General features: G+C 48.5%; 1 protein-coding gene across 1 annotated transcript; it reads left to right on the forward strand.

Annotated features, from left to right (window-relative positions):
- The first annotated feature begins 410 nt into the window (after positions 1-410).
- On the forward strand, positions 411-26,902 carry LOC102746051 (long-chain-fatty-acid--CoA ligase ACSBG2). The gene is made up of 13 exons (XM_006749554.3): positions 411-489; positions 4,353-4,582; positions 8,311-8,399; positions 9,239-9,359; positions 11,609-11,692; positions 14,102-14,251; positions 18,298-18,474; positions 20,368-20,549; positions 20,684-20,917; positions 22,997-23,214; positions 24,991-25,130; positions 25,281-25,527; positions 26,796-26,902. Exons 1-13 carry the CDS (start codon positions 435-437, stop codon positions 26,867-26,869), a joined length of 2,001 nt encoding a protein of 666 aa, XP_006749617.2. The 5' UTR covers positions 411-434; the 3' UTR covers positions 26,870-26,902.

Genomic DNA, 26,902 nt, shown 5'->3' on the forward strand with positions numbered 1-26,902 from the left:
CAAGATTTTCTGTTTTTCCTTTACGTCCTTTGGGTTTTCATGTCATACAATCTTTAAGGCAATCAACCAGAACAGAATTCTCTTGTGGGTTTCTTTCCCTTGGGAGAGTTCAAAATGTTTTCTCACCCACAGGACCACATATAGACTTGGTTGCTACACTCCAACCGTTTAAGAGACTCTTCTGAAAACTCACAGATTGAATGCCCTCTGGACTTACAACTGCTCTATGATCTGGCACACACACCACTCTCCTCCCCTCCTAGGCCTGGGACAAGCATGACTAATCAATCCCAGGATTTTAGGCAGATGTGACCAGTGGACGGAAGTTGGCCTCAGACCTGCAGCCCCTTTGCCGGTCCTGCTAAGTTCCCTGCTTTGTGCCTTGCAGTGCTGTGAAGCATGGTGTCTCTGGACCTGAAAGGGCTGAAAACCCCATGACTCGTGAAGTGGAGATTAAGGACCCTGAAGGAGACATGAGTAAAAACAAAGGTATGTTGTGCTAGAGTGCACATGGGAAAGAGAAAGGGGCACGGACTCAGCCAAGCCTTTTCATAAAGGAGCACCCCCCACCCCGAGAGTCAGGGCACACTTGGTCCTTGCCTGGGCCCCTGGCTTTGGCTGAGGTGCCTGAAATGGGGGTGGAGGGACAGGCGACTCCTACCTACACCGGATATGGAACGCAGGCAGCACAGACAAGCTGCTGTCTGAGCAGAGCTCGACCAGTCCTGTGACAGTGGGTGAGGGCCTTGCTCTTTGGAAACCTCATTTGGATCATTTGTACCACAGGACATTGATCATAACACCTCGCTATTAGGACAGCCATGTGGGTAAAGCACCAAGGAACCATTAAATATAGTGTAGATAAAATTATAAATATATATGTGTGTGTGTATATACAATGTAATAATATGTATAGTGCAAATGTAATAAAATATAGTATAGATATAAATATAATAATACATATAGTGGGTGTGTATATATATCAAGTACAGATGCAATTGTATATATATAGTACAGATGTAGTAATATATATAGTCCAGATGTAATACAGGCCAGATGTAATAATGTATATAGTGCCGATGTAATAATATATAATACATGTAGTCGGTATAATTGTGTATATATACATAAAGTACAGATGCAATTGTATATATATATATATATATGTATTTTATATGCAATTACATATATGCAATATATATGTGTATTATATATGCAATACAAGAGGCAATTGTGTGTATATATATATGTATATATAGTCCAGATGTAATATAGGCCAGATATAATAATATAGTGCAGATGTAATAATATAGCAGATGTACTCATATATATATAATGCAGATGTAATTATACATAATGCAGATGCAACTGAAAATGTATATAATGCAGATATAATATTTCTATAGTACAGACACGAATATATATAATATAGTACAGATATATTGTAATTAAATGCTACTATATATTAACATTTATATTATCTATATATAATAAATACATATAGTGCAGGTGTGTGATAATGATTTTCATCTGTATGTTGTAACCACTTTGCCGCTGGAACAAAGCTCCGGGAGCACCACGAGATAGAGCGTCTTCATTATCTTTCACAGCTGCCCTCTTCCAAGTGCATAAAATGTTGGCAAGAAAGACAGCTTCTACAATCATTCTCAAGTGACAATAATCTTCAGAATCTCATTTTGGTCACTGGGTCAGATTCCTAGGGCTGCCGTAACAAAGTATCCCAGGACGGGTGGTAGAAACAACAGCAACTCCTTCTGGAGGCTGGAAGTCTGATATCCAGGTGTTGGCTGGGTTGGCTCTTCCTGGAGGCTGTGATGGACAATGTGTTCCATGCTCGCTGGGCTCCTGGTGGCTCTGGGCAATCGTTGGTGGTCCCTGGTTTACAAACTCATCACGGCAATCTCTGCCTCTATCATTACATGGCCTTTTTCTCTGGGTGTCTTGGTGTTCTCTCCTTTTCCTATAAGGACACCAGTCATTAGATTTAGGGCCAACCCTACATCCAGAATTTCATCTTGGGATCCTCAACTGATTCCACTGCCAAGGCCCTATTTCCAAATAAGGTCATATTCTGAGATTCTGACATGAATTTTGGGGGAGCATCATTCAACCCAATATAGCCAATAAAATATCCCTAACCAGGATGCAGGGGACACCCCTTCACATTTTTGTCCCATTTAAATGAGCTTCTCCCTTCCCCTGGGCTTCGGGCTGGATGCCTGGAGCAGTGGGGGCGGGGAGGCCCGATGTGCTGCTCTGTCATCTCCTCCATGATGTTTTCCCCTGTTGCCCATTGTAAGCTGGTATGCCGCCTACTGCTAATTCTCCTTGGGGGTGTGTGAGGGGGAACCTCTGAACTATCCTTGCCTTGATGTAGGCTGTCATGGGTTGAACTGTTTCCCCCTGTTATGGTCTGAAAACTTACATCCCTCCAAAACTCATGTTAAAACTTACCCCAACGTGATTATATTAGAAGGTGGGGCCTTTGGGAGGGGATCAGGTCATGAGGGTGAAGCCCACGTGAACTGGATCAATGTCCTTATAGAAGAGGTCCCAGACAGCTCCCTCACCCCTTCTGCCAAGTGAGGACGCAGTGAGAAGCCACTATGAACCAGAAAGCAGGTTCTCACCAGACACTGAATCTGCTAGTGCCTTGATCTTGGGACTTCCAGCCCCCACAACTATGAGAAAAAGGTGTCTGTTATTTATACATGTCTTGTCTTGTGCTAGAGCAGAGTCACATGAACGAAGACACGCCCCAACATGAGCACCTCAGGATGTGACTTATTTGGAAAGAGGGCTCATTGCAGATGTGGTCATTCACATGGGTCCTAACTCAATATGACTGATGTCCATATGAAAAGGGTCGAGTTGGACAGAGAGAGACACACAGGGGGAACGTCACGTGAAGCTGAGGGCAGAGACTGGGGTGATGCTTCTGTAAGCCAAGGAACTCCAAAGATGGCCAGCAAATCACCAGGAACTAGGAGAGACACATGGAACCCATTCTCCCTCATGGCCTCCAAAGGAGCCAACTCTGCCCACATCTTGATCTCAAACTTATATCTCCAGAACTGAGAGAATAGATTTCTGTTGTTCTGGCCACTCAGTCTGGGGAACTTTGTCACGGCAGCCCTAGCTAATACATAGTTCATGCTCTTTTCTCAGCGCCCACTGGTGACTTTCCTCAGTGTCTGCCTCTGAACACAGATCTCCAGGTTCTTTCTACTGGCTTCCAGGCAAAAGCCTTTAGGAGCCCCTCCCTGAGGTCCATGTCAGTCACAGGGAAAAATCCATGTCCCACAGTAGGTAGACGTGCAGTGTTCTCCCAACCCTGCTGTCTACTCGGCCATTTCCAGCCACCACCTCTCCAGTGGATAAGTTTCAGTCCAACAAAGTCAAGATTCACATCCTCAGTTCCCCAAGAGGGTTTCCAGAATCTTCTCTCACTTGGCCCATGGTTGGGGGTGATGAGCAACACACTGCACACCAGCTCTCTCCAGAGGAAACCCTCTTCTCTTCTTTCTAGGAGTAAACCATTTCACACCCTTAAAGAAGGTGAGGGATGAAGGGAAACAAACTGGTTTTGAGTCAGCCCCTTTGCCAGTTCCACGTAAGTGGTGGTATCCAGGGTGGTCTGCGTGATGCTGCTGTAACATCCAACCCCAAACCTCAACAGCTTAACACAACACATGCTTGTTTCTTGATTGCATTATGTGTATCTGGCACTAGGGTTCCTCCCTGACATGTGCTTGCACCATTTTTGTGAGGAGAATGGGGTACGGCGAGTCACACACTGGCTCTTAAACCTTCCGCCTGGGAGAGACACAAAATAGCCACTTCTCACATTCCACTGACCAAAGCATATGTAGTCTGCTGCATGTAAATTTTACCTTTAAAAAAATCTGTAAGTAATATGGAACTCTAGTTAATGATTCACATGCTAAAGTGTTTAAGGGTGAAATGGATAGATAGCCACAGCTTACTTTGAAATAGATGGAGTGATGGATGGATGTACAGAGCTGGCTGGACAGAGATGTGATAAAGCAAATGGAGCAAATGCTAGCGCTGTGGAAACCACATGGTGAGTCAGAGGATGTTGGCTATACAGGCCATTCAAGTTTCTTGTATGTGTGAAATTTTTCATAGTAAATTGTTGGGGGTGGGTAAGGAAAAGTAAGAAAGAGAAAGCATGAATGGGCTGGTGTTGGCCATGTGACTTTACCCGACGAGTGGGATTAATTCAACCTCAGCCATTCAAGCCCAAAGAGGACACTCCTCCCCCAAAGTTAATAAAGACATTTGCCACAAACTCTGGTGGCTGTTTGCAGTTACTCCTGGACTGTGGACCATTCATCGAGATGGAGAAGTCCTTCTGAGACTATCAAAACATGGGCCAGGCCACGAGACCCCAGTAACCATCCCTGAATTTTTTCGGGAGTCAGTCAGCCGATTTGGGACATATCCAGCCCTTGCAACAAAGAACAGTGAGCAGTGGGAAGTTCTGAATTTCAACCAGTACTATGAGGCTTGTCGGAAGGCTGCAAGAGCCATGATCAAGGTAAATGAGTTGTTCATTCATTCATTCATCACTTAGTCAATCATTCATTCTACATACACATACCTATGGTATAAAATGCACGAGACACCATAAGATATGAAGGTTAACCAGTGAGAATTTTCCCTTTAATCCTTGACCCCTTCCCTTATGGAGGCAGCCACGTTGCCAGTTTTTTGTAAATCCTTTTGGGGAATAAATTGTGTGTATATATTATAAAATTTCTCTACATGCAAATTTTTACACACATGGTAGCCTACTCTACCCATGATTCTGCATCTTGCTATTTTTTTGCCTTTTTTTTTTTTTTAAGATTTTACCTATTTATTTGAGAAAGAGAGAGAGAGAACACAAGCAGGGGGAGGGGCAGAGGGACAAGCAGACTCCCTGCTGAGCACGGAGCTCAACTCAGGGCTTGATCCCAAGACCCAGAGATCATGACCTGAGCCGAAGTTAGATGTTTAACTAACTGAGCCACCCAGGCGCCCCACATCTTGCTTTTTAAAATCTCTATGTGTTAGTTAGCTACTGCTGCATAACAAATTACTCCAAAATTTAGTTGCAGGGTCTCTCATGAGGCTGTAGTCAAGCTGTCCATCTGAAGGCTTGACTAGGGCCAGAGGGTCCACTTGTAAGCTTCCTTACATGGCTCACTATTGGCAGGAGGCCTTGGTTCCTTGTTCCCTGGCCTTCTCCATTGGGCTGAGTGTCCTCAGACTATGGCAGCCCAGAATGAGTGATCCAAAAGAGAGCATGAACAAAATGGGAACCATATCTTCTGATAGCTTCCATAACTCAATCTCAGTGGTGACATACTATCCCTTCTTCCATAGTCTACCGGTTACACAGACCAGCCTTGACACAATGTGGGAGGGGATTATACAGGAACACAAACCCCAAGAGGTGAGAATCACTGGGGACCATCTTGGAGGCTGGCTGCCACACTCTGAGATCCTTCCACATTGATTCACTAAAAACAAATCCAAACTCTTTTCAGTGACTGCAAATATATATGTAACAATATTGGCATAACCAGCCCCCTACTGGTGGGTACTGATGGTGTTTCCAGGCTTTGCTACCATATACGGAGCCACAGAGAACCTTCTTTGAACAATGAATTCTTATAGAAATAGTGCCTCTATATGCCCACAGTGTGTGAGAGAATCTGCTTACCTATTATTCTTGCCAACATCATATTATAAAAAATGTTCATATTGTCTACTTTGATAGGTATGTTAGGCAGAATTCTACAATGACCCCCCCACCAGATTCCCAACCCCTGGCATATTCACACTGTATAGACAGAGTCCCCCCTTTGAGTATGGGCAGGACTTGTGACTATGATGGGATTTTCCTCCTGTGGTGGCAAAGGTGAAGAGATTTTGCAGATGAAATTAAGTTCCCTGATAAGCTGACTTTGAGTTCATCAAAACAGCAAATACTCTGGTGGGCCTGACCCAATCAGGAAAACCATTAAAAGAAAGATTTTTCTGCTGGCATTGAGGAAGCACATTGCCATGTGGTGGACAGGGCTATGTGGCAGGGCACAACAGACCACCTCTAGGAAAGCAGTCCTCCGCTGACAGCTAGGAAGAAAACAGGACCATTTAAACCACAAGGAAATGAATAATCCAAACAATCCCACACAAAAGTGTGGGAGAAGATCCTCAAGCTTCAGAGGAGACCACAGTCCCTGCAGATATCTTAGTATATGTGCTGCCGAAGCGAGCACTCCCTGCAGATATCTTAACTGCAGATTCAGGAGATCCTAAGCAGAGGACCCAGTTAAGCTGTCCCCAGACTCCTGACCTATGGAAACTGCAATAATAAATGTGTGTTGTTTTAAGCTGTTAAGTTTGTGGTGCTATGTTATGCAGCAATAGATAATGAATATGATAGGTATCTCCTATTATAAAAGGGAATACCTGGTGGTTTTGATTTATAGGAAATGCTGTCACATTTTGACCCAGACCTGAGTTCCTCTCTCCTCTCCCCCTGACACCCATGTGTCTTCACCGAGAGATGATGAGAACTGTCATCAGAACTGTTAGGACTGAGTTTCTGCTTGTCTGCCCCACTACAGTGCTGTGATTAGTTCACCTCTCCTGAGAGATGATCCTCTTTGGCTGTCCTTAGATCTGGGGATTCAAAGATCCCTGCTCTTCTAATCCTCAAGGATCTAAACAGTAATAAATCCATTTATCTACATATTAATAGAGACTGTCTACCTGCAAAGAAGATAGCCTGTTTGTTACTAAGCCGTAATACTTGTTATCATGTTCTGAATATCTTCCAAATGCTTACATTTTCCCCAAGAACAGTGGGTCATTGTCAGCCTTGCCCCATATGACTAAAAGAGCCAACAAAGTTAGAGTTTCCCAAAACTCCATGTAGTCACATTGGGAAAAGCCAGCATTGAGCCTAAAATCTGGGGTGTGTCAAAACCTGGGCTTCCCCCAAGGAGGATCACCTTCATGTCTGGGTTTCCTGGTTCATCCTCAAGTACATTCAGATCAAGGCTACACCTTTATTTATTTCTTTTTAAAGATTTATTTATTTGACACAGAGAGAGCACAAGCAGGGAGAGTAGCAGGCAGAGGGAGAGGGAGAAGTAGGCTCCCTGTGGAGCAGGGAGTCTGACGTGGGGCTTGATCTCAGAACCCAGGGATCATGACCTGAGCCAAAGGCAGATGCTTAACCCACTGAGCCACCCAGTTGCCCCAAGGCTACACCTTTAAAAGTGCAATTTATCACCACTTCAGGCTTTCACTCTTGGAGTACTTTTGTTATTACAAATAAAAATAAATTCACACCTATTAAGATGGCCATTATCTTAAAAAAAAAAAAGAACAAAATAATAAGTATCAGTGAGGATATGAAGAAACCAGGGCCCTTGTGCATTGCTGGTGGGAATGTAGAATGGTGCAGCCATTATGGAAGACAGTGTGGTGGTTTCTCAAAAGATTAAACACAGAATTACCATATGACCCAAAAATTCCCAAAAAAAATTCAAAGCAAGGACTCAAATAGATACTTGTACACAATGTTCACAGCAGCATTATTAACAACAGTCAAAATGTGGAGGCAACCAAGTGTCCACTGGTGGATGAATGGATAAGACAGTGTGGTCCATCCACACAACAAATTATTATTCGGTCTAACAACGGAAGGACATTCTGACACCTGCCACAATGTGGATGGACCTTGAGGACACTCTGCTCAGTGAGAGGAGCTAGACCCAGAAGGACATATGCTGCAGGACCCCAGTCCCAGGATGTCCCCAGAGGAGTCCCGTCCACAGAGACAGAGAGGAGATGGTGGGAGCCAGGGCTGGGTCAGGGGGTGGGGAGTCAATGCTTCATGGGGGCAGAGTCTCAGTTTGGGGAGATGGAAAGTTCTGGAGATAGATGGTGGTGATGATTGCACAACAGTGTGAGTGTGCTTCATGCCACTGAGCTGTGCACTAAAAATTGCTATGTATAGTTTACCACAATAAAAAAAAAAATACATACAAACAAGAAAAAATAAATGGTACGTTGTGTAGAGGGAGGCAAACCAGCCTCCCAACAGTCACAAAAATATCACACCCCCAATTTTAGGTTCAACACTGGCTTTTCCCAATGTGACCTCATGGGCTTTGGAGTCTGCTTTCACACATCCCAGTGAGCAGATTCCACCCAGAAATAAAACATCTTTGTATTTCTGCTTTCTGTTTGTTTTTGCCTTCACAGCTGGGCCTGCAGCGTTTCCACGGAGTTGGCATCCTGGGGTTTAACTCCATTGAGTGGTTTATTGCTTCTCTTGGTTCCATCTTAGCAGGGTAAGACTGTGGGCTTGGTTGACTCTAAATGTGGGCAAGCCGCTACTCTGGGCTAGCAGCCCTGGGCTGGCTCTGACTGAGATGTGATCGGGGATTTCGGGTGCAACCCCAGGTTAGAAGGCAAGACAGACACACCAACCAATCAATCTGATAAAGGACTAGCATCTCAGGTATATAAGGTGCTTCTATAACTGAGTAATAAAAAGACAAAAGGAGGGGCAGCTGGCTGGCTGTCAGTAGAGCATGTGACTCTTGATCTCAGGGTCATGAGTTTGAGCCCCATGTTGGGTGTAGAGATTACTTTAAAAAATCTTTAAAGAAAAAAAAGAAAGATTTTAAATAAGCAAATGACTTGAACAGAAAGCTCACAAAGGGAAGTAGCCAACAAGCGCTAGAAGAGATGCTGGACATCATTAACCATCAGGGAAATGCAAATTTGAAAAACAGAATGGTTAAAGGCAAGAACAAAAGGCAGCAAAATGAAGGGAACAGGTCTGAGTGGGGGTCCAAATCCCACCTCTAGCATCTATTGCCGTGGGACCCTGAACAAGTGACTTCACTGCCCTGAGGCTTACTTTCCTCATCTTTAAAATGGGATGCTGTGAGGGCTCTGTGATCGGCCATCACAATGACATTATAGGACTTGCTGCTTTCATCACCCTTATTTTGTTGCTTCATTTCATCATGGTTAAGTTGTGGAGGGAGGGAAGCTGGTACCAAGGCTGCAAACTCAGAACTTGTCTATAGAGCTTTCCCCTCCCCCCACCTTCCAGGACATTCCCACCTTAAGATGTGGGTGTGTGTGCACATGCACACGCACATGTGTTTTCTTTTCCCAGGGGTCTTTGTGTTGGTATTTATGCCACCAACTCTGCGGAGGCTTGTCAGTACATCATTACTCATGCCAAAGTGAACGTCCTGCTGGTTGAGAATGACCTACAGTTAAAGAAAATTCTTTCGGTAAAGCCCAAACCTAAACACTGCCCACCAGTCACCCAGGGGGATTGCAGGGCTCTGACTACCTGTCCTGTTGCTCCCAGGTGGATGCTAATGATAGGTGGGGTGGTGGGGCTGGCTCCATTCTTGGGTTCAGTAAGTGTCTGTCCTCCACGGCTACTTTGGTATAACTAGGGGGAACAGGGTGGAGTGGCAGGGATCTAATTTCCAATTTGTATTAAGTTCATTTCCTCCTAAGCTTCTATTTTTTTTAATGCTCTTTATTTATTTTATTTTTTATTTTTAAAAATTTTTTTAAGTAGGCTCCCTACCCAGCATGTAAGCTTCTATTTTTAAAATGTGTTTATGTATTATTTTATATACAGCCCACTGTTTATTTTCTTTTAGAAATGTAATTATTTTGAGGCTTACACTCCCTTGTAATTGTCATTTTTAAAATAACTGTCATCATTTCTGAAATGCTTCTGGCTTTCTCTTCTATTTCTTTCCTAAGTTCTACTACTTCCTGTTTCACCTCTTTCTGGTATGGCTCTCTCTTCCCTCAGTGCTTGTATGTTTGCTTTGTGTTCTTCCTTTTCAGCTGTGTTTACTTTGTTATGTTTTAAATCTTATGTTGGAATGTTGGGTGGCAATTTTCCTTTGCTTTGTGGTGACTTTTCTTTACGTACAAAATTTGGCTCCCTTCTTACTCCTTTTTTTTTCTTGTAGTATCTTCGTATGGATGTTGTAGAAAGTTTTTCAGTTACTAGTGTTTGAATGAGCTGCAATTTCCTGACCCAGCTTTTGGCAGGAGGATCCCATGGGGAGAGGAGTCCTCAGGAGGGTGAGCCTAGATGGCCAGATTCACCATTCAGCCCAAGGGCCCTGTGGCTGTTGCATCAATATCATATTTCTGAGTTACACACTTCTCTACTTTTTAATGTCTCTGGAGTTGAGATATGTCTTGCTGTCAATGGCATCCTCCAATCATCGTTGGTCATGTTTTCTGACATTTTAATATCTCTGAAGTTAGGGTAGACTTTCCAGACCCGTGAAATCCAGCTAGAATCAATGAAATAGAACACTCTGCCACCAAGCCTACTTGGACACCTAATTCCTGTCCTGGTTCAGGAAGAAGAGACTTCTCCCTCCAGCCTTGAGCTTTCTGAAAGTGCTTTCTTAAGTGAAGCCTCTACAGTTCCCCATACTCATGTCATTCCCTATTTTTTCTGCTCATAGGAGGACAAACTGTGGGATGGGTGGTGGGTGAAGAGTGGGTCCTTTTTGCCAAATATTGGCTTACAATTTGGGTTTTTCCACCATTGGAAAATACCGCATACACTTTGTATGCAAGATTCAAAGCCAGGCTTCTGACACGCTCCTCCCAAACTGGATATTTAGTTCTGCTTGGAAATCTTTTATTCTAGGCAATACCCATGGCTTACAGCCCTCCACTCTTCAGTGATTCCCTGCCTCCTTAGAATAAACTCCAGACTCCTTGCCACTGCCTTCAAGGTGTGGCCAACCTGGCCCTCACCATCCTTTCCTGCCTCCATCCCTAATCCTCTCCTTCCATCCTCATCCTAGCCATCCGAGACTTTATATATTCCTCAAACATCCCTGGCCATTGCCTGCTCCAAGCTTTCTGGATGTCGGTTCCCTCTCTCTCTAGAAACCTCCTGTCCAAATATTACTAGAGCTTCTGTCCTCTTCTCTCAATCCACGCTGGAGACTTGGTTATAATTATAATTACCATACCAGATGTTGGAAGTGACTTTGTCATTGGATTGGCTAGACATGTTGTAGAAGCACCCCTCTTCCTTTGCATCAACAGGGTACAAGAATCCTGCAGGTGTGGTCAACTGAACCTTAGAGCCCTCAGTATAGGTAGAAAGTCCTGACCTTGTCCAGGTTCCAGTCACCTTCACAGAGGATTTTTGTTGCCTAACTCTAGCTAGGAGGTTAGCTGGATCCTGGGTGCACAGTGCAAGGGGCGGGTTCACGGACCAACAACCACGACTCTGTGAGGGTAGCAAGACTCAGGAGGCTGTTGTCTTCATAGGCCTTGAAGTGTTGGAGGCTACTGATACGGAGCACAAAGAACCCCATCCTAAAATCAGGTTGTGTCCTGTCAGTCAAGACAAAGAACAGTGTTGTATGGGCTGGGCAGGGGAAAGAAAAGAGGCTGGGGTCACTGTAGGAGATTGCTTAGGAAGGGCATCCACCCTCAGTCTCTCCCAGGGCCATGAGGCCCACATGGAACTTTCTTTCAGATTCCGCAGAGCAGAATGGAGACCCTAAAGGTGATCATCCAGTACAAGCTGCCAATGAAGGAGAGCAATAATAACCTGTACTCTGTAAGTGTGGGAGGGGGCCACTGAGTCAAGGGGAAGGTGGTCCCCACAAGGCAGGCAGGTGGGGCCTTTAGGTCCTTCCTTTTTCTTCCTGACGTGAAGGGTCTGATTTATGGGAAGATGTCTGTTCTGGTTATTTATTGCTGTGAAACAAATCTCCCCCAAAATTGGTGGCCTAAGACAACAAAAATCATTTTTTTTTTTAGAACATTAAGGCAACTGAAAAAATACTACATCACTGAAAATTAGGTGTGTGAAAACCCACAGTATTAGGTTTAAATATTTACTTGATATCCAAACCAGAATTTGTTATAATTTTCCTTTGGCTTTAATATGTGCCATGTCATCAATAACAGTGTCACTAAAACCATGAACCATTGTTTAATATGAACAAATATGAATACGGGGCTGAGCATTTCTGCCATGGCTCGGACCAGCTGCCCTGGTAGAGCCCGTCTTTATTTAAATTTTTGATATTTCAAAAAAAATTTTTTTGGTATTTCATTCATCATAGATTTTTTTTTTTGGCGTGGTTAGTGACTTAAAATATATTGCATTAAAATATTTTTTCTCTTGATTGCCAAAGGTTTGTTGTCCTTTTGTTTTATCTTGTTGTTTGCATTTCCTTGAATTTTGCACCGGAAGCTAAGTCCCTAGTCCTCACTTTGGTCCGGACCCTGCGGCTGGGGCTCCTCCTGTCCCTCCCTCTTTGTGGCCTCTCCAGCATGGTGACCTCGAGCTCTCTGGACTTACTCCTGGCTCAGATCTCTACAGAGAACATCGAGAGAAGAGAGAGAGAGAGGCCAGGTGGAAGGTGTCTTGCCTTTAACAAGCTACTCTTGGAAATCACACACCATCACTTCCGACATACTGTGCCCATCAAGGCTGACCAAAAGCTCTGCTGGGAAATGGAGGTCTGGGGTGGGGACCTAGACCGCCTCTTACTGAGGGATGGGCAAGGCCACTGAAGAGTGTGTGACACCATAAATGCTGTCACAATCATGTTTTGAAAAGGCACTCTGCCTCAGGGTGTTCTATTTTTTATTTTTTAAAGATTTTTTATTTATTTGAGAGAGAGAGCGCACACAAGAGGGAGAAGCAGGCTCCCCACTGAGCAGGGAGTCCGATGTGGGGCTTGATCCCAGGACCCTGGGATTATGACCTGAGCCGAAGGCAGACGCTTAACCAACTGAGCCGCCCAGGCGCCCCTGCCTCAGGGTGTTTTAGTCAGGAAATGTTTCGGTACAAGCAACAGAGACCCACTTTAGCCAGAGTAGGGGTTCTGTGTGTAAGGATACACTGCATTAACTCACAGAAGCCAGGGAAGGCTTGTGAGGGACAAGGACAAGCTCCTGCTAATGTCCATGAGATGAGACCCTCAAACTCATGACTCAAATCAGAAGTCCTGCAATGTCACAGAGTTTATTTGGTTTGCCCTCCATACAGGTGGGACAAAAGGTGCCCATGATCCTTTCTGGCCGACCAAAACCCTTGACAGCTTTCGTACCTGCCAGAAAACACTCAAATATTAAAACCAGGATGACGAATAATTAAGGAAGAAAACTGATCAGAATCAAAGACTTTTTTGAAGTCTTTGGGATACCTCAAAAGAACTCCTTTGTTAGCAACACTACTTAGAGTAGGATTTCTCAACCTCATTGCGATGGACATTTGGGGTGGATAATTCTTTGTTGTGGGGCCGTCACGTGCATTGCAGGATGCCAAGTGGCGCCCCTGGCCTCCACCCACTAGATGCCAGCAACACCCTCCCTGCTGAACCAACCAGAAATGCCCTCGGACATGACTTGATGTCACAGGGCCAGCATCACCCTGGTTCCACTTCTGGAGGATGCTGTGTGCCCTCCATCTTGAATTCAGGGCATTGCCCTCATCCAGAGACTTGCTGGGGGCTCAGTGGTAGAATTTTCGCAGGTCCTGTGTGATTCTCAGTTCATACAACCCAACAGTTCCTTTTGAGGCGTCGTATTGGAAGGTCAATAAGAGCACAGGCTTCGGAGTGTGACCATATTGGTTTAGACTGCTAGTTCCTGTTTACTTGCTGTGTGACCTCAGGCAACTCCTGGGGCTACATCTTGACTCATTCATGTCCAGATGACTCATTCCAGTCCCAGCACTTCTAGCAAAAGCCCTGACCTTCACTATGACTGGACCAGCTGCGGTCACATGTCCAGACCCAGTAGCCTGCCAGGAAGTGAAGGAGGAGAAGCAAACATCTTAGGGCTTTTGTAAGAGGTATCAGGACTGGTGACCCTAAGCCTTCCCTCTTGCTGGCAATCATGCTTTAGAGAAGCTGATGGTGCAAGACCTGACTAGGGAAGGGGACTCCTGGCGTGTTGAGGCTTACCCTCACTTCCCGAGTCCCCATCCTCTGCCTGTCTTTTCTTTCCACAGTGGAATGATTTCATGGAACTTGGCAACAGCATCCCCGATTCCCAGCTGGACGAGATCATGGAAAGCCAGAGGGCTAATCAGTGTGCTATGATCATCTACACTTCTGGGACCTTAGGCAATCCCAAGGGAGTAATGCTTAGCCATGACAACGTAAGTGCTGTCTCTGCCCATGGTGATGAACCTCGCAGCACCCAGAGTCCCTGCACATGGGCCAGCGGCCCTCCGGCTCTTTCTATTCGTGACCCACAGTGGGCAGGGTGGCGTTCAGGGGTCTGGCACACCATGGCTCCCTAGCCAGCAAAGCACGGAGAGTCATGCAAAAACTTCCAAGAGGGCAGCACAGTGCAGGGGCGGAGATTAGGGACTTGAGAGCAGACCTGTGTTCAAATCCTGCCTTGTGTTCTTGGGCCAGACACCTAACCTCTCCAAACCTCCATTTGCACATCTGTAAAATGGGACAGTCCCTGCCCCTGGGCTGCTTTGAAAATAAAGAGTTAATATATTTGTAGAGAGCACAGAACAGTGTTCAATAATAAAACAAGCAGGTGAAAGAGCAGAATATACATTCTGTGTTTTGGAAGTAAAGCAGAAGTTGATATTTTGGTTACTCAAGAAGGGCTGCATGTCTGGGAAAGACATATATATGTTTGGATGGAGTCCATAGGTGATAGTACTTTAGACCACTGTTATAGAAAAATAAGGGAACAGATCCTAAAAGATCCCATTTCTATAAAACTCTAAAAAATGCAAACTTATCCGTAGGGACAGAAAGCAGACCCGGAGCTGCCTGGGTGGGGGGAGGGTGGCAAAGGGAGGCATGACAGAGGGGTGACATCATGTTCACTATCTGGAGGCTGGTGATGGTTTCACTGGTGGAGACAAATGTCAGGGGGTGTCAAACTCTCTGCATGTCAGTTACACCTCAATAAAGCTGTTAAAAACAAAAAAAAGAGCAGGAGAGACAGTCACAGCTCAGTACATGCCAGGCACTGTTCCGAGAGCTTTACACTTAGTAAATCCTCACGGCAAGCCTCCCAATTCTACCAGGCTCCTTTTACAGGTGGAAAAACTGGAGTCCAGAGAGGTTCTATAACTTGGCCCAGCTCACAGAGAGAGCAACGTGCTGGAGACTGAACCTACGCAGGCAGGCTGGCTTCACGGCACACATTCTTTCTTAAAAGATGTATTGATTCATTTGAGAGAGTGGGGGGAGGGGCAGAGCGTGAGCGAATCTCAAGCAGACTCCCCGCTGAGCGTGGAGCCCGATGCAGGGCTCGATCCCACGACCCATGAGATCATGACCTGAGCCGAAACTGAGAGTCGGACGCGTAACCGGCTGAGCCCCCTGGGTGCCCCTCACAGTGCACATTTTTAAAGACACCGTAGCTCTGCGCAGCTGATGTGTCAAACTGTCTGGCAATGCGATGCAAACATTTTAAAGCCAGTTGCAGAGGAGTATACGCACAGCAAAATATGCTTTTCATTAAAAACTAAGAAGCGGCAGCAAGCAATGCGCACATGCGTACATTTTAAGAGCAGGAAAGTGTCCGGCAGGACATGCACCGGACTGGCAACAGTGGTTTTCCTTCAGAAAGATCGCTGGCTTTTCAACGAGGAGTCTCCTCCCAGCCTGGATTAATAGTTATCGGACACACTAGCCTTTGCACTGGCTGTTCCCTCTGCATGCTCCCTTTGCCAGAGAGCCGCCCGGCTTGTTGCTTCTCCTCCTTCAGATCCCTCCTCCATGAAGCCCTCCTGGACTCCCATGTTTAAAAGGGCAAACAAGAACAAACCACTCTGTTCGCTTCTAAACCCCCTCTGGCTGCTGCTTTTCTCACCGTGACAATATTATAGAGTCACCTGTTTCTCGAGCACATCAGCTCCTCAAGGACAGGGCTTGTCGCTCCCGTCACGGCCGTGTCTCCAGCACCTGATGCGCAGGAGGACGCTATCCGCTTCTATCGGCTGAGCGAGTAAACGAATGACAGGAATCTCATCAGACCCTCAGCCTGCCCTGGCTGGCGTCTCTCCTCCTAGTGACTTCATGTGCGGTAAGAGAGTCTCCTGCCGTCAGGGTGACGGGCACATGCCCTGGAGCAAGGCTGCCTGGCTCCGAATCCCGGCTCTCCCACCTGCCAGCTGCGTGACCTGGGACAAGTTCCTCATCTTCTCTGGGCCTCCATCTCCCCATCTGTAAGATGGAGACGAGAATGGCTTCTGCCCTCTCAGAGCCGCCTCACAGAGTGAATGATCCCACATCCTGTGTCGGTTAATGGATGCCACGTAAGAAGCTGTCCTATGACTCAAAGACTTAAAGCCTGGGGGCGGGTGACTTCTGGGTCTGGGGCTGAGGCAGAGGCCTGGGCTCAGCAGGGAGTTTCTCCCATCCCAGCTGGTACCAGGGCTGGGCCAGCGGAAGGGCGGCACTCACCTGTCTCACGTGGCCCAGGGTCCCCCACGGGGCGGGGGCTCCAGGGCTGTGGAACTTCATGTGGTGGCTGCCCCCCGCCCCCCGCCCAGAGCGAGCATCCCCGAGACAAAGGTGGAGGCTCGATGTCTGAAGCTACCCAGGGTCACTCCTGGTCCTTCTTTTGAAGGCTCACACCTTCAAAACAGCCCCATGAAGGGAGAGGACAGCAGACTCCAGCTCCGGGGGGCGGCGTCGCGGGGACCCCGCAGCATAAGCAGGAACGCCCGGCGCGCAGTGAGCCACGCAGGGCTGGCTGTTCGTGTTTGTAAGGCACCACCATCTTTAGACAGGAAGTCAAAGCCAGCCCAATACTCTCCACGCGCATCAACAGTTCAGAGTTGCTCCCGTTCCCAGGGCGCTTTGCGCCACGCTGAGCTAGGCACCTGTTTACCCTCGCTAAACCCCTCACCAGGAGGTCAGGTGTCACTAACCCCGGTCACAGACAGGGAAACTGAGGCTCAGAGAGGGAAAATGATGTGCTCCACGTCCCCGAGCCAGGACCCGAACCCAGGAGCGGCAACAGCCCTGGATGCATCACCGTCTACACACGCCAAGCCCCTTCCCTCAACAAACGGGTGCTGGGTGCCTCGGAGCACTGGCTGTCAGTGACGAGGCTACGGGGAGAGAAGTAAAATCCCTCCCTCCTGAGGCCCAGGGGGAGAAGTGACTCTGGTCCTGAGGGCTCGCTCTGGGCCGGCGCTTTGCAGACTCCACCCTACTTACATAGCCCTTCTGTCTCCTCGCTCAGTCAACAAAAACGTGTCCGAGTCCCTACTTCGTGCTGGGGACACAGCACTGAACCAAACAGGCCCAATCAGGGCCCTCGGAAAGACAGGGAGCGAGCAAATAAAACCACGCGGGTTGCAGCGACGGCACCTAGAGACTTAGACGACGGCAACTTCAGTTTGCGAGATGTGACACGGCCTCTCGGAGGTGGCGTGGCATTCAAGCAGAAATGTTACGTTCGAGAAAGACTCAGTCGCGGGGCAAGCTGGAAGAAGAGCATTGTCCAAGCAGAGGCAACAGCCTGTGCAAAGGCCCTGAGGCAGGACCGTGCCTTGTGTGTGAGAGGAACAGTGTGGAGGCCTGTGTGGCTGGGTTAATGAGGTAACCGTCTGCCCGAGATGGATGACATCAGTGAGAAATACAGACTGCAAAATTATACCGCTGCTAAAACGACACATCGAGGCATGCGCTGGAGAAGGAAAAACATGCATATGCTAATTGTTGGGTGTTTGTGTGATGGGATTATGGGTGGCCTTTTGGTTTGTCGGACACGAGAAGCCCCTGTGCCCATTTTACAGGTGAGCAAAGAGCCCACAGTCACTGAGCTAGCAAACGGTGGAGCCAGGATTGGATCCTGGGCCACTTACTGAATCCATTAGATTTCTGACTGTGCATATAGACGTTGCGATTCTAGGCTCTGTTGTTGGATCCAAGGGGGTCAGTTCAACCCCCAAAGCTGCCCACTACCTTTTACAGTTCCTCCTAGCCTTAGGCAAGTTCGTTAACCACTCTGGGCTTTTGTTTCTCCATCTGTAAAGTATAAAGGATCGTAGTTACCGACCCAGCATGTGATGACTTCATGTTTGGAAATCATGAGAGCAGGGCCCAGCACACAGTAGGTGTGTTGTAAGTGTTTGTTAAGTAATTGCATTTAAATGGCCCTCCAGCGAGAACGGGATGGGGGGGCCCCCCTGGATCGTAAGCCTGACTTGTGTTCTAGATCACGTGGACGGCGAGCACAGTGGCAAGGAACAGTGGCCTGTCTTGCGCCTCAGAAAAGCAGGAGGTGGTGGTCAGCTACCTTCCCCTCAGCCACATTGCAGCTCAAATGATGGATATCTGGATACCCATGAAGATCGGAGCTTTCACCTACTTTGCTCAATCAGATGCTCTCAAAGTAAGGCTGAGGGCAGCCTGGGGTCAGTGGATAGTTCCGTTAAGCCCCTTGATCCAGGGGTTCCTTCTCTCTCCTCATCTTATGCTCCATTTAGGAGCAATGAAAACAGCTGACCACATTCTTTTAGTTTTTATCTTTACCCAAGTCAGGGCATCCACATATGGGTGTATGGATTGTGCACTGAACAATCCAAAACTAAGATGTGACTGGTATTGAAAGCAGAATGTGTGTGTGGGGTTTTGTTTTTTTTTTTTTAAAGTCAGCATTCCCAGCACCCAAAAAGCTCCAAAAACCAAACCCATCTCAAGGCCCTTAACCACATCTCCTCCTTGTCATTTTGTTTTCTGCTTCAGTATCTCCTTGGCCCCTCTCCCCACCCCCCCACTCCACCCCAGTGCTCAGTGTCTGGGATGTTGTAGCCACTCGATAAATACGTTCTTCTCTGGCTGATTGTGTAACATGCACCCACGCACCTTCGGGACTGAGAAGTTCCCACCCCTCCCCCCATACCCTTATCATCTCCAAAAACCATCAACAGTTTCCAAACGACCAACCGAACACGCGGCGAGTGATAAAGGTATCTTTTAACGTTTTAAGAAACTGCCAGACTGTTTCCAAAGTGGCTGCCCCATTTCATGCCCCCCTCCCCCTCCAGAGCCTGTAAGAGGCCCGGCTCCTCCCCATCCTCATTGACACGGGGCTGCTGCCCACGCCACTGCTTCTCAAAGTGGGTGGGAGGCACCACCCCTCATGACGAACGGTGGCGAGTGCCTCCTCATGGGCTTGGTGGCCAGCTGTTGACCTTCTTTGGGAGAAAAGTGTTTGTGCCAATCTTTTGTTCATTTCACAACGTGGCTGCATCTCTTCTTATGGTTGCTCTTGACCAAATATCCGTTTGCCAACACCTTCTCCCAGTGGCGTGTCTTTTCATTTTTAACTCCGATGAAGTCTTTCTCTTTTCTTTCATGAGTGTGGTGCCATATGCAAGAGGCCCTTGTCCGTCCCGGGGCCACAGAGGTCTCTGTCATGTGCCCCACAGAGCCTCCGGTTTTAGCTCTCACGCCTGGGTCTGGGCTCCATCCTGAGTTCACTTTTGCGTGTAGTGAGAAGACACTAAACGGAGTTCTTGCTTTTATTTTTCAGGACAGGACAGGACTTCCCTCCGCTGAGTTTCATGGGCACTCTCACTGACTGTGAATTGCTCATAAATGTAGAGATTCATGTTTGGATTTTCTATTCTGTCCCGTTGAACCGTATGTCAAGCCTTACACCCAAACCGCACTGGTGGGACTTCTCTGGCTTGCTGGCACGATGCCCACCTTGCCCTGGTTTGCCTGAGACATTCCCAGTTTTATGACTGAAAATCCCACCTTCTAGGAACTCCCTGGGTTCTGAGCAAACCAGGATGGCCAATCACCCTATTTTAGAATAAATTTCAAAATCGGATAGTAATTCTTCCCACTTTGTTCTTCTCTTCCAAAACTGCTTGGGTCATTCTAGGTCCTCCGCATTTCCATATAAATGTTGAGATGGCCTTGTCAATCCATGGAAAAGTCTGCCTGGATTTTGAAAGGGATTGCACTGAACCTACAGATCTGTCTGGGAACAAATCTTACATCCTTTTTAACAGTTGTGCAATAGTCCACTGCGTCCTTGGGTCAGCCTTTGTTACCAGTTGGGTGTTCTCCACCAAATCCCTAGATTTCACCCAGAGAGTGAAATCTGATTGGCCACCAGCCCACCAGCGGGTTGGCTCCCTTGGGTGGGGCGCTCGCCCTGGTCCCATCAGCCGAGAGAAGCTTCTCCGGGGCTGAGCTGGTGGGCTGGGGAGAGACGGACATCTGGGTTCCAGGCAGGGTACAGGTGTGACTAACCCAGCTTGGTCCCTTGCAGGGTACCCTGATCAACACTCTGCAGGAAGTAAAGCCTACCACCTTCTTGGGGGTACCCCGAATTTGGGAGAAGATGCAGGAGGTGATCAAAGAAAATGGTATCAAATTCTCAAGCTTGAGGAAGAAGGTGTTTTCATGGGGAAGAGTTATTGGCTTAAAGGTCAATACAAAAAGGATGTCGGGGTAGGTGGAGGGTCCAGCGGGGAGAGGCAGGGAGAGGGCCATGGGGAAGGGGGCTCAGCCTTCTCCAGCTGGTGCCCACCAACCCCCGTTCGGCTCCATGGTTGCTGAGCTGCCCTTGGCATTCTTTTTCACAGGATACATGACACTCCCATGAGCTACCGCATGGCGAAGGCCCTCGTGTTCAGCAAAGTCAGGAGTGACCTTGGCCTTGATTACTGCCGCTTTTCTATCAGCGGGGCTGCGCCTCTTGACCAAGAGACGTCTGAGTTCTTCCTAAGCCTGGACTTGCCGATAAGCGAGATATATGGGATGACTGAAAGCACAGGACCCCACACCATACCCAGCCAGAATAACTATAAGATTCACAGGTACCAGCCTCCTGGAAAGACCCCCAGCCCTCCAGCAACATGGGGTACTGGGGTTTAAGGTGGGAGGGTGGGCGAGTCACGGGGCTAAGGTGAACCCTGACTTGAGTCTCCAGAATGACCCCTGTTCTCCAGCCTCCAAGCCCTAAATCTTCACAACAAGGGAAGCCCCCATTTGTCCAAGAGCCCATGGACAAGGGCTCTTAGAATGTTCCAGGGTCTCCCCAATTGTCACCTGTGAGTTTTGCCTCCAGATGGCCCCCCCAGGCTCACCTACCCCAGGTTCACCTCCTGAGACCCTTCATCTCCACCATGCTCCATCTGAAACACGTTCACGGGCCCTTTCTAGCTTTCTCCCAAACTCACCTGGCTCCAGGCTGCAAGCAGTGAGCCCAGTGACACAGAAGCAGGAAGAATACCAAAGACGAGCTCCACTCTTTGGGTCTGACAGCCACAGGGCCTCCCACTGTCTCTCCCTGACCCCCTCCCTGCTGGCACATTCCAAGTCCAGCTCTCCTCTCATGCTTGGTCAGGTTCCAACCGCCTTTGAACTTGGCAAAAACTAAGTTCAGTCTTCCTAATATGGCAAAACCATCTCCTGCCTTTTACTTTGCCTTGTGGGGGAGATTTACACCTCAGCATCCCCCCGTCCCCACTCCATCATCCCATCTGAGGTCTATTTTTTGCATAACCCAAATGCCCACTGCAGTTTTTCCAAAACCAAAGAATTCCTAAAGAGAAGTGACCTTGCTCCAAGCCTGGAGGAAAGGTATAAGCTCCAGCCTCCATCTTTAAATAGTGTTTTTCAACGAGGAATACATGTCCATGTCCAAAAACTCAGAAGGCATAAAATGACAGAGTGAAAAGCGTCCTCCCTCCCACCCCAAACCTCCAGGGAGCCTGCTAAGGCCACCCTAACAAAGTTCCCCAAAACTTAAACAAAAAAATTTTTCTTACAATTCTGGAGAATACAGGTCCGAGATCAAGGTGTGGGCAGGCTGGTTCAACGAGAGGGTGAGGGAGAATCTGTCCTGGGTTCTCCCCTGGCGTGTGGCCGTTGCTGGCCATCTCTGGTGTTCCTGGCCTTGTAGACGCATCCCCTGTATCTCCGCCTTCATCTTCACGTGGTTCTCCCCGTGTGTGTGTCGGAAATAAAAACTTCCCCTTTTTGTAAGGACACCAGGCAGCCTGGATTTGGGGCCACCCTACTCCAGTATGACCTCATCTTAATTTAACTCATTATATCTGCAATGATCCTGTTTCCAGATCTGGTCACATTCTGAGGTGCTGGGGATTCACAGTACCATATATGATGGGAGGGAGGGGCACAACTCAACCCCTAACACCCTCCCAGAGGCCAAACCACCACACCATTGCTCTTGAGCTAAGGGGGCATAAGCGGTGCATGGACATACATGCTTTTCTCCCCAACAAAAGCGTTTTCCATGTTAAAATGAACACAGAACTCATCCTCTCTGAAGCTCGGGAACCAAATGAGGTCAGATAACCCTGTGTCCTTCATTATCCGGGTTCGTAATACGAACTTCCAATCGGTCTTGATTCACATCATCCAAGCTCAGGAACCAAATGGATTTGGCTGGCGAGAGATTCCTATCTTGTAGAGAATGTTCCCTATAGGAAGCGCCTGCCCCACCTTTAAAAGCAGCAGTGTGTCCCCCTGGGTGCACGCACCATCATTTACTTAACTGGTCCTCTTACTGGTGATACTTTATGGCTTATTCTCCATCATGGGTCACCACAAACAATGCCAAAACAAACACTTTGCACGCACACCATCCATGGTGCTAAACCAGTTGGTAAAACAAAATGGTACCTCAACACAACTTTCACATACGTTCCTTTTGTCACGAGTGAAGTTGAAAAAAACTCTTTGCATTCATTTCAAACCCATTTGTATTTCCTTTTCTTGGAACTACGTGTACACCTCCTCATGCCCACCGGGTCCTGGAGAGGGTGAGAGCAGCAGATCCCGCAGGGGAGCCCAGGCTGCGGACCCAGGCTGACCTGGGTGGGTGACCTTGTCTTCCTGAGCCCTGGTTTCCCCCTCCCACTCCCTGGCAGCTGTGGCAAAATCATGGCTGGGTGTAAGAACATGCTGTACCAGCAGAGCAAGGAAGGCATCGGGGAGATCTGCATCTGGGGTCGGCACGTCTTCATGGGCTATCTGGAAATGGAAGACGAGACCATGGAGGTCATCGATGAGGAAGGCTGGCTACACACTGGGGACCTGGGCCGCATGGACAACCAGGGTTTCCTCTACATCACAGGCCGCATCAAAGGTACTGGGGCTGGCTCTTCAGGCGCTTCCTGCGGGCAGGCCCACCCCAAACGCTGAAGGGCCTGGTGCACCAGCACTGAGGCTCCCGGCCCCCCACCTTCCAGGGGGGGCCCCCACACAGATAACACGGAGACACTGCCCTCCGGGGAATCCAGCTCTTCCCCTGTGCCCGGCATTTGGCCCCCCGGCAGAAGGGCCCTAGGGAAGATACCCACGCGAGTCCTGAAACCTGTCTCCTCCCCTGTAGCTCGGGGAGCATAATAATCCACAGCACTATTAACAAGTAAGGATTCAATGAGATGCTATAGAACAGGGATAGCCGACTCTTCCTGCGGAGGGCCTGAGAGTAAATATTTTTGGGATCTGCAGGACATACGGTCCGTGTCACAGCTGCTCAGCCCAGCCAGGGTGGCACAGAAGCAGCCATGGACACCTAATAGACAAATGGACCTGGCCATGTGCCCACACTGATGTCATATAATTCTCATGTGTCCCAAATACTATTATGTTTGGGATTTCCTTCCAACCATGTAAAAATATAAAAACCATTTCTAGCTCATGGCCACACAAACCCATGGAAGGTTGGATTTGATTTACAGGCTGCAGTTTGCCGACCTCTAGTGTAGACAAAGCATTCAGCAGTGAGCCCGACATAGGCAGTAACTTATTCAGTAAGTGGGCTAGGTTAGTATCCTTTCCGTGATAAGCGACAGAAAAGCCTTCTGAAATAGGTGTGAGCGAAAAAGAGAAACTACTGGCTCAAAAATGGAGAAGTCCAAGAGGTCTCACTTCAGGCTCGGCTGGACCCAGGTGCCCAATTAACATCAAAGGAATTGCTTTATCCTTCCCTTACTGAGCTTTCCTTGGTGTTGGGGCCGTTCTTGGAGAGGCTTTTCCCATTTGGTGACAAGATGGTTGCCAACAGCCCAGGCTCACCCTAACCACCAAGGGACAGCCAAAGTTTTAGGTCTGGATCTCACTGGATCCCATCTCAAGATGAATCTCTGCAGAGACGGAGTGTGCTGGCCAGTCGGACCTGGTCACATGCTCATCCTTGCAGTCCTTGCCCAAACCACAAGCGTTTGAGATGGAGGGAAGAGTTCCCCAACAAACAGCAGGGCTGGATACCTCAGTCACTGGCGGACACCACCACAGGTGTCCATCGCAATCATATAATTACCACTGCCTTCCCACCACAGTAGGGATGGTTGAAAGATCATGGGATAAGACACAGAGAGTTTGGGTGGATGGGATAGGAGGCAGCCAGCATCCTTAGATGAAAGAGCAAGTGAACAGATCTGGGGTAGGAGGAGGAGCTCTTGGAGCATTTGAGAGGCTGGGGGGAAAAGTGACACAATTCTCTTAAAGGTTCTTCTGGGGTTGCCAAGTGGTAGAAAAATCAGGAGACAGAGACAGGGCATGGCCAGAAGCACTGCACTATCTTCCAAGCAAGATTTTTGAGGGCTTGGAACAGGGTGCAGAGGACCAAGAAACAGGCAGAGGATTAATACAGTGCTGTCCAAGTGAAATGCATAGGACTTTGGATATCTGATGGGAATTTTAAGGAGACAGGGGAGGAAGAGCAGAGTGATGCTTGGTCTGTGGCTTGGAGAAGGGCATGGTGGGAGTTCTGGCCATGGGCAGGGGGCCTCCTCTGCTTCTGGGTTTTTCTAAGTGAGCAGTCATCTGTGTCAGCATCTGTCCCCTCTGATCCTTGAGGGGGTAAGGCTTTTGTACGGTCACGGTTGAACCTTCACTGAGCCATGCTTTGTTCCAGAAATCCTTATCACAGCCGGTGGTGAGAACGTGGCCCCTATTCCCATTGAGAACTTGGTTAAAGAGAAGATTCCCATAATCAGTAATGCCCTGTTAGTGGGAGATAGGGCAAAGTTTCTGAGCATCCTGCTGACGCTGAAGGTAAGGAGGGTTTGCTGTCCTGCTGGGGGGTCTCTGCCCCAGGGTCCAGAGGGTGCACCCCTGTGGGTTCGAGACCCACTTCCTGGTCCTCAGGTGTGGCCGGGGAGCGTGTGTGGTCATTGGGTGTGGTGACGAGGGTGTCTTGGGCAGTGTGAGGTCGACGAGATGAACGGAGAGCCACTGGACAAGTTAAGCTTGGAGGCCATCCACTTCTGCCGGAACCTGGGAAGCCATGTGTCCACTGTCTCTGAGATTTTGGAGCTGCAGGACCCCCTGGTCTATAGGGCCATCCAGCAAGGCATAGATGCTGTGAATCAGGAAGCCATTTCCAATGCGCAGAGGATCCATAAGTGGGTCATCCTGGAGAAGGACTTTTCTGTCCAAAATGGAGAGATGGGTGAGCAGCCTGGAGAGCAGGTGGCCTTGGCACTTGGAGGCTGGTCCCTTGCTAGTGTCCAGGGCCACATGGGAACTGAGGAGATGTGCCCTTTTCTGGGGGTCTGAGGGTCCACTTCCAGCTCACTGGTGCACAGCTCCCCCGCCCACACACACACGTCCCTTCTCCCCAGGGCAGCACATCCCCTGCTCTAGGAATAAAAGCCAAAATCCTCATTATGGCTCTGCATGATCTTTCTCCTGTTGACCTCTCCTTTTCACTTACTCTGCCCCAACTCCACAGGTTTCTGTGCTGTTCTCACAACTCTCCAGGCACAGCTCCGCCTCAGGCCTTTGCACCTGCTGCTCCCTTTGCCTGGAATGCCCTCCCCCCTCAATTCTTCGGCTCCTTCTCACCCTCAAGGCCACTTCCTCAAGCAGCCTTCTCTGCCCATCCTGGCTAACGCGACTCACCATTGCCCTTAAGAGAGCAGCCCCGCAGCTCACCATCCCACCTCCTATAAGCCGCCATCTTGCCCCGTAACACATCATAGTCTGAAATTACCCTACGTATTAACTGATCTTTGTCTGTCTGCCCCATGAGGGGAGGGCTCACTCCAGGGTGGGCGGGGGTCTTGCTTTCCCTCAATGTCCTTTCTGGGGCTTGCTCTCTGCACTCAGCTGTAATCTGATGGCATGGATTGCAGAGTTAAGAGTGACGGCAAGCACACAGCCTCCAGCAACTTGGGCTCAAATCCTGTCCCCTCCAAGTCGACTTGTCCCTCCAATCCTTGGTTCTTTCAACCACAAGTTGAAAATGCAGTCCTCGTGGGGCTGCTCAGGACACAGCTGGGGAAGCCTGAACCCCACGGTGACCCAGATCCTGTGAGCAGCCTGGGGCATGGATCAGGGCCTGAGTTCAAGTCTTGCCCCTGCCTGCACGTTCTGGGTCAGCTCAGAGCAACTGGCCCTCTCTGAGCCCGTTTCCTCACCTGTAAAATCAGGGGGTGGTGTGCCCCCTTCGTGGGGTGCACCGTCCACATGAGGCACAGAGTTTGGCATGCTGTTTGCCTGCCGGCTCACACAGTCCTCACCCCACAGCCCGGGGCGAGGGGAGGGTTCCATCATCCCCACACTGATGGTGAAGGCAGTGCACCCACGAAGTCGATGGCAGAGCCAGCCCCAGCCAGCCCCGGGCTGCCCCAGTCACGGGACCCTGTTGCCCACACACGGGACACGTGGACTTTTATTTCATCCCCACATCTGAACTGGTCTCTCCTTTCTCGATAGGTCCGGCGACAAAGATTCGGAGACATTTTGTCACCCAGAAATACAAAAAGCAAATTGAAAAATTCTACCACTGACTTCTCTGGTGGAGCTGCTCTTGGCTGTCCCAA

The sequence above is a fragment of the Leptonychotes weddellii genome, chromosome 1 (assembly GCF_054177405.1).
Source record: "Leptonychotes weddellii isolate Sample4059 chromosome 1, ASM5417740v2, whole genome shotgun sequence".
Classification (NCBI taxonomy): Eukaryota; Metazoa; Chordata; class Mammalia; order Carnivora; family Phocidae; genus Leptonychotes; species Leptonychotes weddellii.